Source organism: Misgurnus anguillicaudatus, chromosome 3 (assembly GCF_027580225.2).
Source record: "Misgurnus anguillicaudatus chromosome 3, ASM2758022v2, whole genome shotgun sequence".
Classification (NCBI taxonomy): domain Eukaryota; kingdom Metazoa; phylum Chordata; class Actinopteri; order Cypriniformes; family Cobitidae; genus Misgurnus; species Misgurnus anguillicaudatus.
Window position 1 is genome coordinate 22,510,596 of NC_073339.2, and position 12,036 is coordinate 22,522,631.

The following is a 12,036-nucleotide window of genomic DNA, read 5'->3' on the forward strand; positions in this document are numbered from 1 at the left end:
AAAAAAATACAATGTTGAAATATACAAATTACAAAATGCAGGCCTACAAGAAACCTACCAGCCTAAGGTAAGCTCAGCATGTACTATTGTTATATTTTACAGGAAACTAAGTGAATTGTGAATTGAGATGCCTTACTCGCCACAGTTGATTTTCACCCGCAACTGTGTTAATTACAAACGCTTAATACACCTATTGTATATTAGGGACAACATTTTTTTATCAGCGTCAGCTGGTACCCAGACATTTTCATTATATTAAATTGAAAGTGGTCAAATGTTTTACTGCGACCCACAGTTGAAAACCAAAGTGGAAGCAAAGTCAGTAAATGTATCATTGTACAAAAACTTTATTTCAAATGCGTTCAGTCAAAAGAAATCATAGAACTTAAAAAACTTGTTTCTTTTAAACAGAAAATAATTTTTAAAACGTTAGTTTTTTTTGGTAATGTCACTTTTTATACATCAAAAAACCTAAACTGAGATAAATACAATTTAATCTCAGCTAGGGCTACATTGTACATGTGAATCCCCCAATATATCAAGTCTTAAAAAAACTCCTCTTAGCATTATTAAACTCCACAAAGGTATCTCTAAAATCAAACCATGACTTATTCTGAAACAATATCCTTTTGTACTTACTGGGCAAGTTAATGGTTGGTATTTAAAACATGTTTTGATAACCACTGAGTCCAATGAATGAGTCCATGGCTCTATACTGTTCTATGATAAGATCAGTCACTCTTTTCTTCATTTTGATAGTGTCTGTATTCCGGTTTAAGCTCCCAAGTGTTTTTGTGGGTGCCTTTGACATTGTAGATTCCAATGTCCCGAAGAATTTCCTTTAAATAAATCTGGAGAACAAAAATTTATTTTATAGATGAGCTTAATGATTTATTACAACCAACAATTAGGACAAAAAAGTAGTCATCATAAAAGATTTAAAGAAATGTATTTATTTTCAAAACCTTTTTATCTTAGGAAACATTTTTTGTGTATTGTTTCACAGTAAAAAAAATTGCACCTTAAGTCTGGGCCCCTGCTTGTGTAACTCACCACAGGCTGTTTTGTGATGTCCACCAGATCTTTAATGTTGTAATACTGATGCTTCTCAAAGGCGGAGAACAACATGTCCAACACCTGCTGTTTATCTGCTCGTGCCCTCTTTCCTTCTTCTTTCTTTTTCTTTTCATAGTCCAGCTGTGACAGGAAGGGAATAATAAAGTATTATTCACTTACAGAAACAAACCACTATATGAAGTTCTGCAAATGCTTGACTTACATTATAGGCATGATTAGCCACAGGTTTGTAATTGGTGGTAACAGCCTTGTCGAGTTGTTGAGAAAATCTCAGGGGTTTGGATAACTCCTCAATCTGCAACCTGCAACAAAAGGAGGATCCTGTTTGAGTCAGAAACAAACATCCTAGCAACATACATATCAATGTCTTTTGCGGCTCTTCATAGGGCCTTTAATTTTCATTGCATAGTACCCCATGGTTTGGGTCAGGTCAGTTTACTTTTGGGGGGCTTTTCCACTGGGTGCAGTACATAGTACCTGATAGTTTTTGGTACCACCTCGGTTGGGGTTTCAAGCGACCCGAGCTGATACCAAAACGTGACGCGAACACACTGTAGATCACTGATTGTTCTGAGAGAATCGTCACTTCCAGCGTCATCGCCATAATGTAAAAGATTAGCTTTACCTTAATGCTAGCTTGCGCTGTCTCGAGTAAACCTATTGTCATCTGTGCTTTGCTGTAAGTTCACAAACTCCCTTTTAGCAATGAAAACATCCACAGGTTGAGAATCAGGAACACCATACCAGTTTTTTCCAGACTTGCAGTTTGTTGTGGCACATTCGCGAAGCACACGTTCGCATATGTGCTTAACCTGATAAGGAACACTGTGCCGTACACGGTACACCCCCTCCCTTGCACGTGAGGCTGCATAAACGTCATTGTAACTTTGAAACATTAAATCTTCAAAATATACGGTCATGCGGCACATCGTTGAAAAGCTTAGACATTAGGCATTCCATTAAGCGCACACACAAAGCATAATATGATTTTTAGCAGTCATAAAACTGTAATCTAGTTGTTAGTTACCTGAACCGGGCGGCGCCGATTTAGGATATTTACTTACCTTCAAAATCTTCCCTTTATCCGCTTCGGTGAAATTGTCCAAAACAAATTGTTCATAAATCCCCAAAAGTCCAAGGAAATGGAATATCCAAGGCTTTTTAAATCCAAAACGATTTGTTCATCTCACAATCTTGACGTTTCTGACCGAATTACAATATAAATTGTGTACAATTAGTTAACTAACGGACATTCGTTCGAATCTCACTTTTCATTCACGATTTATAATGAATATATTCGGATGTCACGTTTATTGTGCAACGTCTGAGGAACAAATACGCCCCCTTGTGGAAATTCAGCCGTTCCATAAGGGGCTACATGTAACTTAAATGAGGCTCAGCAGAGCGTTTCGACTGACGCCACGGGTGTTTGTACCGAAACTGTCAGGTGAGACAGAGGTAGTGATAAACAAGATGTGCAAACATCTATTTATGGTGGTCAATTTTAATTCTGTGGTGGACTGAGAAATAAATGAATGTATGGGGATGTATAGCATTCCAACAACGTTCTGTATATCACAGCAGTAGGCAGCACAAATATAACAACACATCTATAATCCCTCCCACTCCGAAGTGTTACTAAACTCGATGAAAAAGCTAACCAAGCCAAAGTCAGGTGAGCTGACCTGACCTAAACCGTGGGGTACTATGCAATGAAAAAGCGGCATAAGAGCTCCAGTGCTGTGGATTCAGGGGGCGCGCAACGATGTGACTGCACCTGACCGAGTGGCTATTTTTGTTTTTCCTGTTAGTATTTGTTAACATTCATGCATACCTTCTGCTTACAGTCCCCTTCTATGCATTCTTCACTACTGACGTCCATATACTGACTACTGGTTGTTTGATTATCTTTTGTTAAATATATTATTTTGTTAAATAAAACTTCTCCTTTTCCTACTTGCCCACCTGTGTTGTAGGAGCTGGTTGTAACACTAATTTTTCAATTATTTTCCAACAACTGATGATTAATCTTTGTGCAAAACAGTCTGAATTGGTTTACAAATCAGTTTGAATGATTTGTTTAGTTTGTTGCATGCAACAAGTCATGCATCTTAAACCCAATTTATACTTCTGCATTGATTGAAGCGCACCTTGGACGCACACCTCTCCAAAAAATATAAATGCATCAGTACTACGCGGACCACTGTGATTGTTCTGCTAGAACCCCTCCCTCAGGTCAAAAAAATCTGCGGCCCATTTCCTCATATGAATGTTCGCTTGTGATGGAAAAAACAAAGATGGACAAAGTTGAGTAGCTGTATTTAACAACTCAAGCTCCAACAAAGGCGCTTCTATAGAGGGTATGCACGTGACATCATCTTCAGCGAAAATGACTGCGGTTACGCACACTGAGTGGCTAAAGACAGAGCGTCAACATTTGTGTACAGTGTGAAATCAGCGAAAACGGGGAAAACGCGTCTAAATTGGAAAAAGCTGTTGTGCGATAGACTGTACTAACAGATTTAACAAGAAATCAGAGCTATTGTTTTACAGACTGACAAAAAACACGAAAGGAGAAGTAAATTGATCGTTCATGCCAACGTCCACTGACCACAGGTGGGTTGACAAGTTGGTAGTGTCACTATCAAATAGAGGTTTTACTTTCTACTTAAAATATTTTTTTTTAAGTATTTGTATTTTATCAGTGTTTCATAATTTTTGCTCTTATTACATTTCATAAATACAAGTTTTTGTTTTAAATTTAATATTTAAATACTTTACTAAAGCAAAAGTACACAATTTTAATGCAATTAGGTATTAAATACATTTTTAAATGCAATATTAAAGTATACGCAGTATGATTATATGCTTTAGAATGTAATGAAGTGACATTTTTCTCAAGACAAACACCCTAATAAAGCAGAGATGCTTGGAAAATGTAACTAATGTAACAAAGTGTTGTCCACCTCTGCTATCAAGTCCAACTAAATTCAATTTAAGCTGATAATAGTCAGTTTTACTGGCATTTTCGCAGCAGCTACTATGAAAACCAGCCATTTTGCTGAATGTTTGCCACTCAACAGGGCGTGCTCCGGTGTGGTCACGTGGAAGTGTGACGTCAATGCATACCCTCTATTTACCTCCATCACTGCTGATGCTTCTCCAACAACATACACCTCTTCTTTGACTTTTGCCTGAATACTGTAACATACCCGTGGACACTGTCCACTAGCGATTTGCATGTGTAATTGTCTGTTGAAGAGGAACAATAATGCAGAGGTATAAATGAAAACTGACCCGTAGCCTACAGCGAAGGAGCTATGGCATAGGTCTGATGCAGAACTATAAATCATGCTTAAGGAGGAAAACCAATGGGTGTCTGATTCGCTATATAATGGATGTTCAGTAATGGGCATAAGCACATGCGAAGACTTTTATTCTTTCTTGTCTGTGTCAATGGTCTGAAACCAGTTTCATAAGTAAGCACTGCAGATGTCCTCAGACCAACTCAGGAAGAGCTTTAAGTTTAGTTTATGCCCACTGGGTCATTAGCATCTGGTTTGCATTAAGGTTACAGTAATTATAGTAGTTTTATATAAACACAATAATTCCGCAGTAACAGAAGACACTCACTTAGAAAGTCAGAAAAATGTGGAAAATACGCTGTAAAAATAAAATTTCATTACCTCTTAAGCTTCATGTAGTTGTCACTTACTGCTGGTCTGCATTCAGCTCTCTGTACAACCATTCCTTCCAATGCAATTTTGTCTTTTAAAAAAAAACAGACATTAGCACTCAATGGGAAATATAACTGTTCAATCTGTGCTGCTGCTGCAACACACATTGCATAACTGCTCAGACTTGTATTAGTGAGAAAGGCAACAGTCTGTTTTGTATTTATATGTACTATTTTGTTGATTGTTATCACATCAAAATTGTATTATCTGTATTAATGACAAAACACAACAACACACAATTTTCCACACTCAGCTGATCTTGCATGTTCTGATTTGGTCTTTGGCAGCTTTTGTTTAATCAATGGCCAGCAGACCTGTATATACATAGTATAAAAGCTTGATCTCCACTCAAGCGAGGGCGACGGCGAGCACTCACCTGGGCCTGTACCTGGGCCGCTGGCCTCAGCATCTGATTGCCCTATGGGAGGGATGGCAACATAAGAACAAGGGGGAACACTTGCCAACAAAATCATGGCAGGCCGAGCCTCACAGAAGCTTTTAAACAGCAATCAGTGAAAGCATGAACACAAACTGACAAACCACGCAGATACAACCAGCTAGCCACACTCCTAATCATTTAGTTAATTAATTAGATTTATTGAAACCAAACAATCAATAACAACGCAAATAATTTCATGCTTTGCCTCACCCCAATATAGGCCTCTACCCAACACCTCTCTGAAGACACCCAATCCAAGCAGTTAATACACAGTTTAAGCATGAAGATAGATACTTTTGAGAAAGCCTTGTTACGGAAATTAAAAATGTAATTTATGAGTTTGCTAAAAAATACTAGCATCGTATTCTAACAAATCTTGAGCGGACAGGGCATTTGGGCACTAAAGCAAAATGTAACAGTTATAGAAATTATTTGTCCTTACCATGTCACCAAAGAATAATTATTTGAATGTAAAGTAAATAAAGTTATTCATGCACACACAACACCCAAGGCTAAAAACAATTTCTGGTTAATGAAGGAATAATTACAAAAAAAAGATTTGTTTCAATGATATTTGAAGGCCCACTCTAAAATCCATTACTATCAAAAACACACACACATCGATTAAGAGTCAAAGGTCAGGCAACTGTAAAATCTTTAGACACCAGATCAAAGCTATTACACTTTGATATCATATTTTCTCACAGTTTTAGAACAGACAAAGAGAAATTTGCCAAAAGAAACCAACAAAACATTATTAGTAGAAACAATTAGACTAGAGCGAAAACTGAAGTATTGGATATTCAGGACATTCCATAGATTTCATGACTTACCATATGATCTGTTTAGCAAAATTAACTAACTGTGGATTATACTAACTTTCGTTGCTAAAACATAAAAAAAATTAATACCGCCTCACATGTCAGTATTTTCTGAACATTTAAATATAGAGCCATGGTAGAAAATTAAAAGACTACTCCATTTATTATGCCTTTAATCATCACTTCTACCTGTTTTTTGAACATTTAAGGAGTGACAATAAAGTCACCCAATAGCAATCCAAAAGACTGAGAGACAAATCTGAAAAATCTGTGTTATTCCATCAAATATTTACTTTTCAACTATTCCTAAAATACAAACAGTAAAAACATTAGCAATACATTTTAATTTGTTTCTTCGCAGAATTCAAAATATGAAAACACTGCATCTTTTTAGTTATTCAGACCATGTTCCCAATTTTCAGTAAATAAATGAGGAGCTCAGATGTAAAAGCCGCTAAACGCCACCTCTGTCAAAAATCAGAAAAGAGTTCTTTTTTTTCTTATTGTGCTATTGTTTGTACAGCAATATGGTCAACATTGTTGTTTTGTTTAGTGCTATATAAATAAAATTGAATACAGTCTCTATGGTAAATTACTGGTAAATTGCAGTTAACAGATCATATGAACCTTTCTGGTAAAGGGCTCGTTATAGTTGTGCATAGGTCCTTTGGCGTAGCCATGACGACGTATGTTCCCCGTCGGTTTTTATTTATACTCTTGCATCGACGTGCAAACACACGCGCAAGACCGCTGGTAGGTAGAGGCGGACACTACTTGAGAATTTTAAGTGTTTGTCTTGAAAAAATTTTATTAAAGTAAATTATTCCCCATTACATTCTAAAGCATAGAATCATACTGTGTATTCCTTTTAAATTGCATATTAAAATTTATTTAATACCCAATTACATAAAAATTGTGTACTTTTAGTTTTCTTGAGTAAAAGTACTTTTTACTTAAGTAAAAAAATACAAGATATTTTATGTACTTAAATATTAAATATAAACCAAAAACTTGAAATTATGAAATGTAGTGGAGTAAAAATTATGATAATATGCTTTGGAATGTATGTTTTCCTAAGAAAAACACTGATAAAATATGAATACTTAAAAATTTACTTTTATATAGAAAGTAAAAATACTTAAAGTATTGCTGGTAGGCAGTAACCGCACGACTAAAAAAATCGGGCTTAAGTCAGTGCTGCCAATTTACCAGTAAGAAAGGTTGTAAAATTACCAGTAATTTACTGGTAAGGGCTTTGTGTGAATGGAGAACAAGGATTACAGCATTAGCACGGAAAAAGTAAGAATGTGCTGACAGCTTCGGGCCAATCATAATGTTTTGATATTACAAATGTTATTATATTTCAAATGACGCATTTACCCCCACACTGTTTACAGATGTTTCTCACCACACAAATACTGCTTAAAGTCAAGCACACTTGAAGTTAACGTCCACATCTCTTCACCAAAGTGTTTTAAAACAGCTTAACATCTATTTGCCGAATTGCCTAAGTTTTTCGCAAATTCTATGTAAAGCCTATGCGTAAACATTACTGCAGTTCAAGACGAAAGTTGCAACTCTTCCCCAGTTCAGCTCCGTTTGAAGTCACCTTATGCAATGTTTGGTCACAAGCAACTGTGCAATTATCAGCGTTTGCCACAGATGTGAAAACAACAAAATACGGACTTTGAATATGAAGTCACCAGCCATTGTTTACAAATGTCCTTGACTAAAGGGCTCGTTATAGTTGTGCGTAGGTCCTATGGTGTAGCCGCAACGGCATAGGTCCTGCGTCAGTTTTTAGTTATACTTTGCGTCGTGGTCTGCGTCGATGTGTAAACACAAGCACAGACCGTGTAACCACAGTAGCAGCGCGACCGTCAATGAAAAAGCAGCTTGGCAAGTTAACCCACAAACAAAAAAGAAACAGCAACTTGTTGTGTATGATTTGAGAAGACCAGCAATGATGGAAGTAAATAAACAGCGACTTTCACTTTAACATGCATATTACATGCTTTGCCTCATATAGGGTTTGGGGGCTTTACTTTGCGTGAGAGTTTGTAATGCGTGCGGATTCCTTCTTGCACGCGTCTTGGACTCTTGCTTAGATCTGAATGCATGCTGCGCTGGAGTGGCTCTGACATTTCCTTGCACTAGACAGGTTGTTGGGGGCGCAGAGGGTTAAAACCAGCAAGTTTGTTGTTCCCACTCCCTGGCATGCAGGACATTTGAGAGCGCCTGGACTAAATGACGCGCATGGAATAATGGCATCAGTTTTAAGAAGGTTGCGGTTATGACAGTGTTGCCCTTGCTTCTTTTTTGTCCACCAATCAAGTGACTTGTCATAAATAAGTAAAAAATTAACAAATAATTAAATGAGTAAACTACTGCCCCGCCCCCGATACTATCGTGTATCGGCGATCTCACAGGCTGGGATAGGATGATCTCAAAATGTGGCATATCGCCCAACACTATTACACACGACTATAAATTGGGCTTTAAAGGGATACTCCATCGTTTTGTTATATGAAACTATGTTATTACCTTAACTAAGAAGAGTTGATTGATACATACCTCTATCATCTTAGTGCGTGCACTTAATCGCTGTGACACTTTGGTAGCACTTAGCTTAGCCCAATTCATTCAATGGTACCAAACAAAGAAGTTAGAAATGACCAAACACATCATGTTTTCCCTTTTTAAAATGAGTAGTTATACGCAGAATATGGTGGCACAAAATAAAATGTGGCGCTTTTCAAAGCGGGTTAAACATGGTAACTATAATGTATGGCGGAATAGCACTTTTGGGAGTACTTCGACTCTGTGCAGTAAAACTCTCCCTCTCCCTCTCATTATGAGAGGGAGAAGGGAGCGGATTTTTCAGGCGTGACTTTTTACTGCGCAGAGTCGAAGGTTATTTTGGTAATGTTATTCACCAAAGTTTTCTCACATTTTAATGAGACATGAATGGGCTTCTGGTCTGTGCGTGTTGATGCATTTTGGAGGAGGCTTTGGATGGCGATATGAACGGAGGGTGGGATCGTAACTTCAGTGCTAGTACAGTTAGCATTTTTCAAAATCATATACCTTGCCTTTATTTTAACTAAGCATATTCCTGGCTTTAATTTAGCCTGATAAAAACAAGCAAATTTACAAAAAAATGCAAATTTACAAGAAAAAGGACCCACTTAGAAGTTTTTGCATCCAAGCTCTTCAAATGCAAATAAAGGCATTATTTTTACTAACAATTTGAGAAATGTTGAAACAATTCTGCATACCAGAATTGATGTGTATATCTGCGAAAAACTGAAAATAATCTTGGAGGGGTCTCTTATTTTTTTTGCATCGCTGTATATTTTGGAGTATAAAACTTTTAACAACTAACTAATTAAAGTTATTAAAAATGATTCAAAAATGTGTCCCTTTGGTGCATTATTAATAGTGGATTATGTCAAGTATAAAAGTTTAATATTATCATCAATTACTGACTAACTTTGTTTTATGTTACAGTCCATTGAATTTTCAATGTATTAGCTTCAGTCTGTATTATGTCATTTGAAATCAGATTCTCTAGAAAGCAGACACATTACATTTTAGCAGCTGCTGGTTCTTACCTGAAGAACTTTCTGTAAAGACAGCCAGTCCACCAACAGTCTGTAGAGTGAATGGATGTTCTCTGGGAGCTCGCACCATAGAGGATTTCTCCCCCATACTGTCTATAGCAGTCAGCTCCTCATTGAGTGTAAAAGAAACCTGGTAAATAACACACAGGGAATTCAAACAATCAGAAATACACTGAATCAAATATAATACACTGTAGAGGAGTTCATGTTTAATGATATTTTTGTCATTACCTCTGGCTTGCCTTGATTCCTGTACAAACAGAAATAGTTTAAATATATTCATTTCAACCAAGTTATGCTTGTAAATACAGATTACATGAAACGTTAGATGATAATAAGAGGACAAGTTTGCTACATACTTGGTGATTCTGAGCTTTCCAACCTCTCCTTTTCCTGTTGCTTTTGCCCACTGTTGTGATAAATACTTTGGGACCTACAAATTAACATGAAATTAAGAAAATAATGTTCGTGAAGGCCACTTAATTCGCGCTAAACACCACAATACAACTATCTCCTATATTTTAATAACAAATCAAACTATTAATCTGGGATTGAACGTCAATTGTATGTGCTCTATCATTAATGCCATATGTACTAAAATACAACATAAAATAAATACTAAGATAATCAATATCTGGCAGCAGTCAGCCCTTGCTCTAGCTACGTTACGTTAGCTCTAAGATAGTGCACTTCATCGATGCATCTCCAGCACTTACTTTCACTAGCCATACACCAGTATTTTGTTTAACGCCAGTTAAATCCACCTCTCCTTTGTCTGACATCCTTGTTATAAGTTTAGATATTCAAATGCTGTTTATTTCACGTGGCTTGTATGCACCTCTATCACACAACACACCCGACAAGCTTGCGTACTACCAACAACAGACCAGGTTGTACGGTGACCCGTAAGGACTAAAAGCTTAGAAACTAAAACGCGTTGAGTGTCGGCGACAGTGCTGCTGTTACGCCCACAGAGTGGCAAAAGACAGAGCGGCCGCATTTGAGTACACCGTGACATCGGTGAAAACGCGTCGAAATGGAAAAAAAGCTGTTGTGCGATAGACTGTACTAACAGATTAACAAGAATTCGGAGCTATCGTTTTACAGACTGACAAAAAACACCGAAAGGAAAAGTAAATTGATGGTCCATTCCAACGTCCACAGACAGGTGGGTTGATAAGTTGCTAAAAGTATTTTTCAAGTATTTGTATTATATCCGTGTTTTTCTTTGGAAAACATACATTACAAAGCATATTATCATAATTTTTACTCTATTACATTTCATGAATAATATGTTTTTGTTTTACATTTAATGTTTAAGTACATTAACATACTTTTACTCAAGTAAAAGTACACAATTTTAATGTAATTATGTATTAAATACATTTTAATATGCAATATTAAAGAATACACAGTATGATTATATGCTTTAGAATGTAGTGAAGTATATTTTCCCCCAAACAAACATCCTAATAAAGCACAGATGCTTGGAAAATGTAACTAATGTAACTTAGTATTGTCGACCTGTGCTATCAAGTCTAACTAAATTTAAGCTGATAATAGTCAGTTTAATTGGCATTTTCGCAGCAGCCCCTATGAAAACCAGCCATTTTGTTGCACGTTTTGCCACTCAGCCGGGCGAGGTCTCGCGTGGTCACGTGGAAAAGTGACGTCAATGCATACCCTTTATTCCAGTCCTCGCCCCCCCCAGGATGTTTTAGATGTCTCCTTGTATGAAATGTTGATTAATAATGACTCAGAAAAATAGTTTATGCAAATACACACCGGCAAAAGTGTGTCACATTTACTTGGTTTTGAAAGACAAAGAAAACAACTTCTTCTACAGCTTTTATACACATACAGAAACATTGACAGAGCTCCACCTAGTGGATATCAGAAAAAGTGAATGAAAGTTTACAAAAGACAGTGTTTAACTTAATACACAAATTTAACATGATTATTTAGAAATAGTGTAAAAATAATAATAATATTTCTCAACACTCCTTCTCACTCGCAATCAAAATAATTAGCAAACTGGTTTCACTCCAGCCATTAATCTCAATTTTGTGATTTTTTTTTGTCCTTTTGTGAACATATCAGCAATCATGTCTTCAGTGCTGCAATACTTTAAGTCTATGACTCCACTTACAATTTGCTCCCGAAGTGGTACTTAAGGTCAGTGTGTTTTGCACGTCCATGAAATTTAGGATTCTTTGCCATGGAGATAGCAGACTGATTGTCCTCATACATCACCATTGATCCGGTTTGTTTGTCCTTTAGTTCTTTTAACAGTTGTCGCATCCAAACTGCTTCTTGAGCTGCGCTTGCCAATGCCATGT

General features: G+C 36.7%; 1 protein-coding gene across 2 annotated transcripts; it reads right to left on the bottom strand.

The window, feature by feature from the left end:
* Positions 1-329: 329 nt before the first annotated feature.
* On the bottom strand, positions 330-10,635 carry gtf2f2a (general transcription factor IIF, polypeptide 2a). Of its 2 annotated transcripts, XM_055205177.2 has the most exons (9): positions 10,414-10,635; positions 10,057-10,130; positions 9,929-9,947; positions 9,689-9,827; positions 5,191-5,232; positions 4,764-4,845; positions 1,280-1,379; positions 1,054-1,197; positions 330-851 (listed from the first exon to the last, which is right to left on the bottom strand). In XM_055205177.2, the coding sequence occupies exons 1-9, from the start codon at positions 10,477-10,479 to the stop codon at positions 732-734; spliced, it is 786 nt and encodes a 261-aa protein (XP_055061152.1). In that variant the 5' UTR covers positions 10,480-10,635; the 3' UTR covers positions 330-731. The 2 variants fall into 2 exon arrangements, with proteins under 2 accessions (XP_055061152.1, XP_055061153.1); XM_055205178.2 differs by lacking the exon at positions 5,191-5,232 and having other exon boundaries at positions 10,414-10,631.
* Positions 10,636-12,036: the final 1,401 nt, after the last annotated feature.

Bases quoted from the DNA above. Each gene is read 5' to 3' on its own strand.
- gtf2f2a (XM_055205177.2), bottom strand. From the start codon at position 10,479: ATGTCAGACAAAGGAGAGGTGGATTTAACTGGCGTTAAACAAAATACT. The intron at 5,233-9,688 runs GTAAGAACCAGC...TCCCTCCCATAG, and splicing joins CTTTACAGAAAGTTCTTCAG to GGCAATCAGATGCTGAGGCC. The intron at 4,846-5,190 runs GTGAGTGCTCGC...TTTTTTTAAAAG, and splicing joins CGGCCCAGGTACAGGCCCAG to ACAAAATTGCATTGGAAGGA.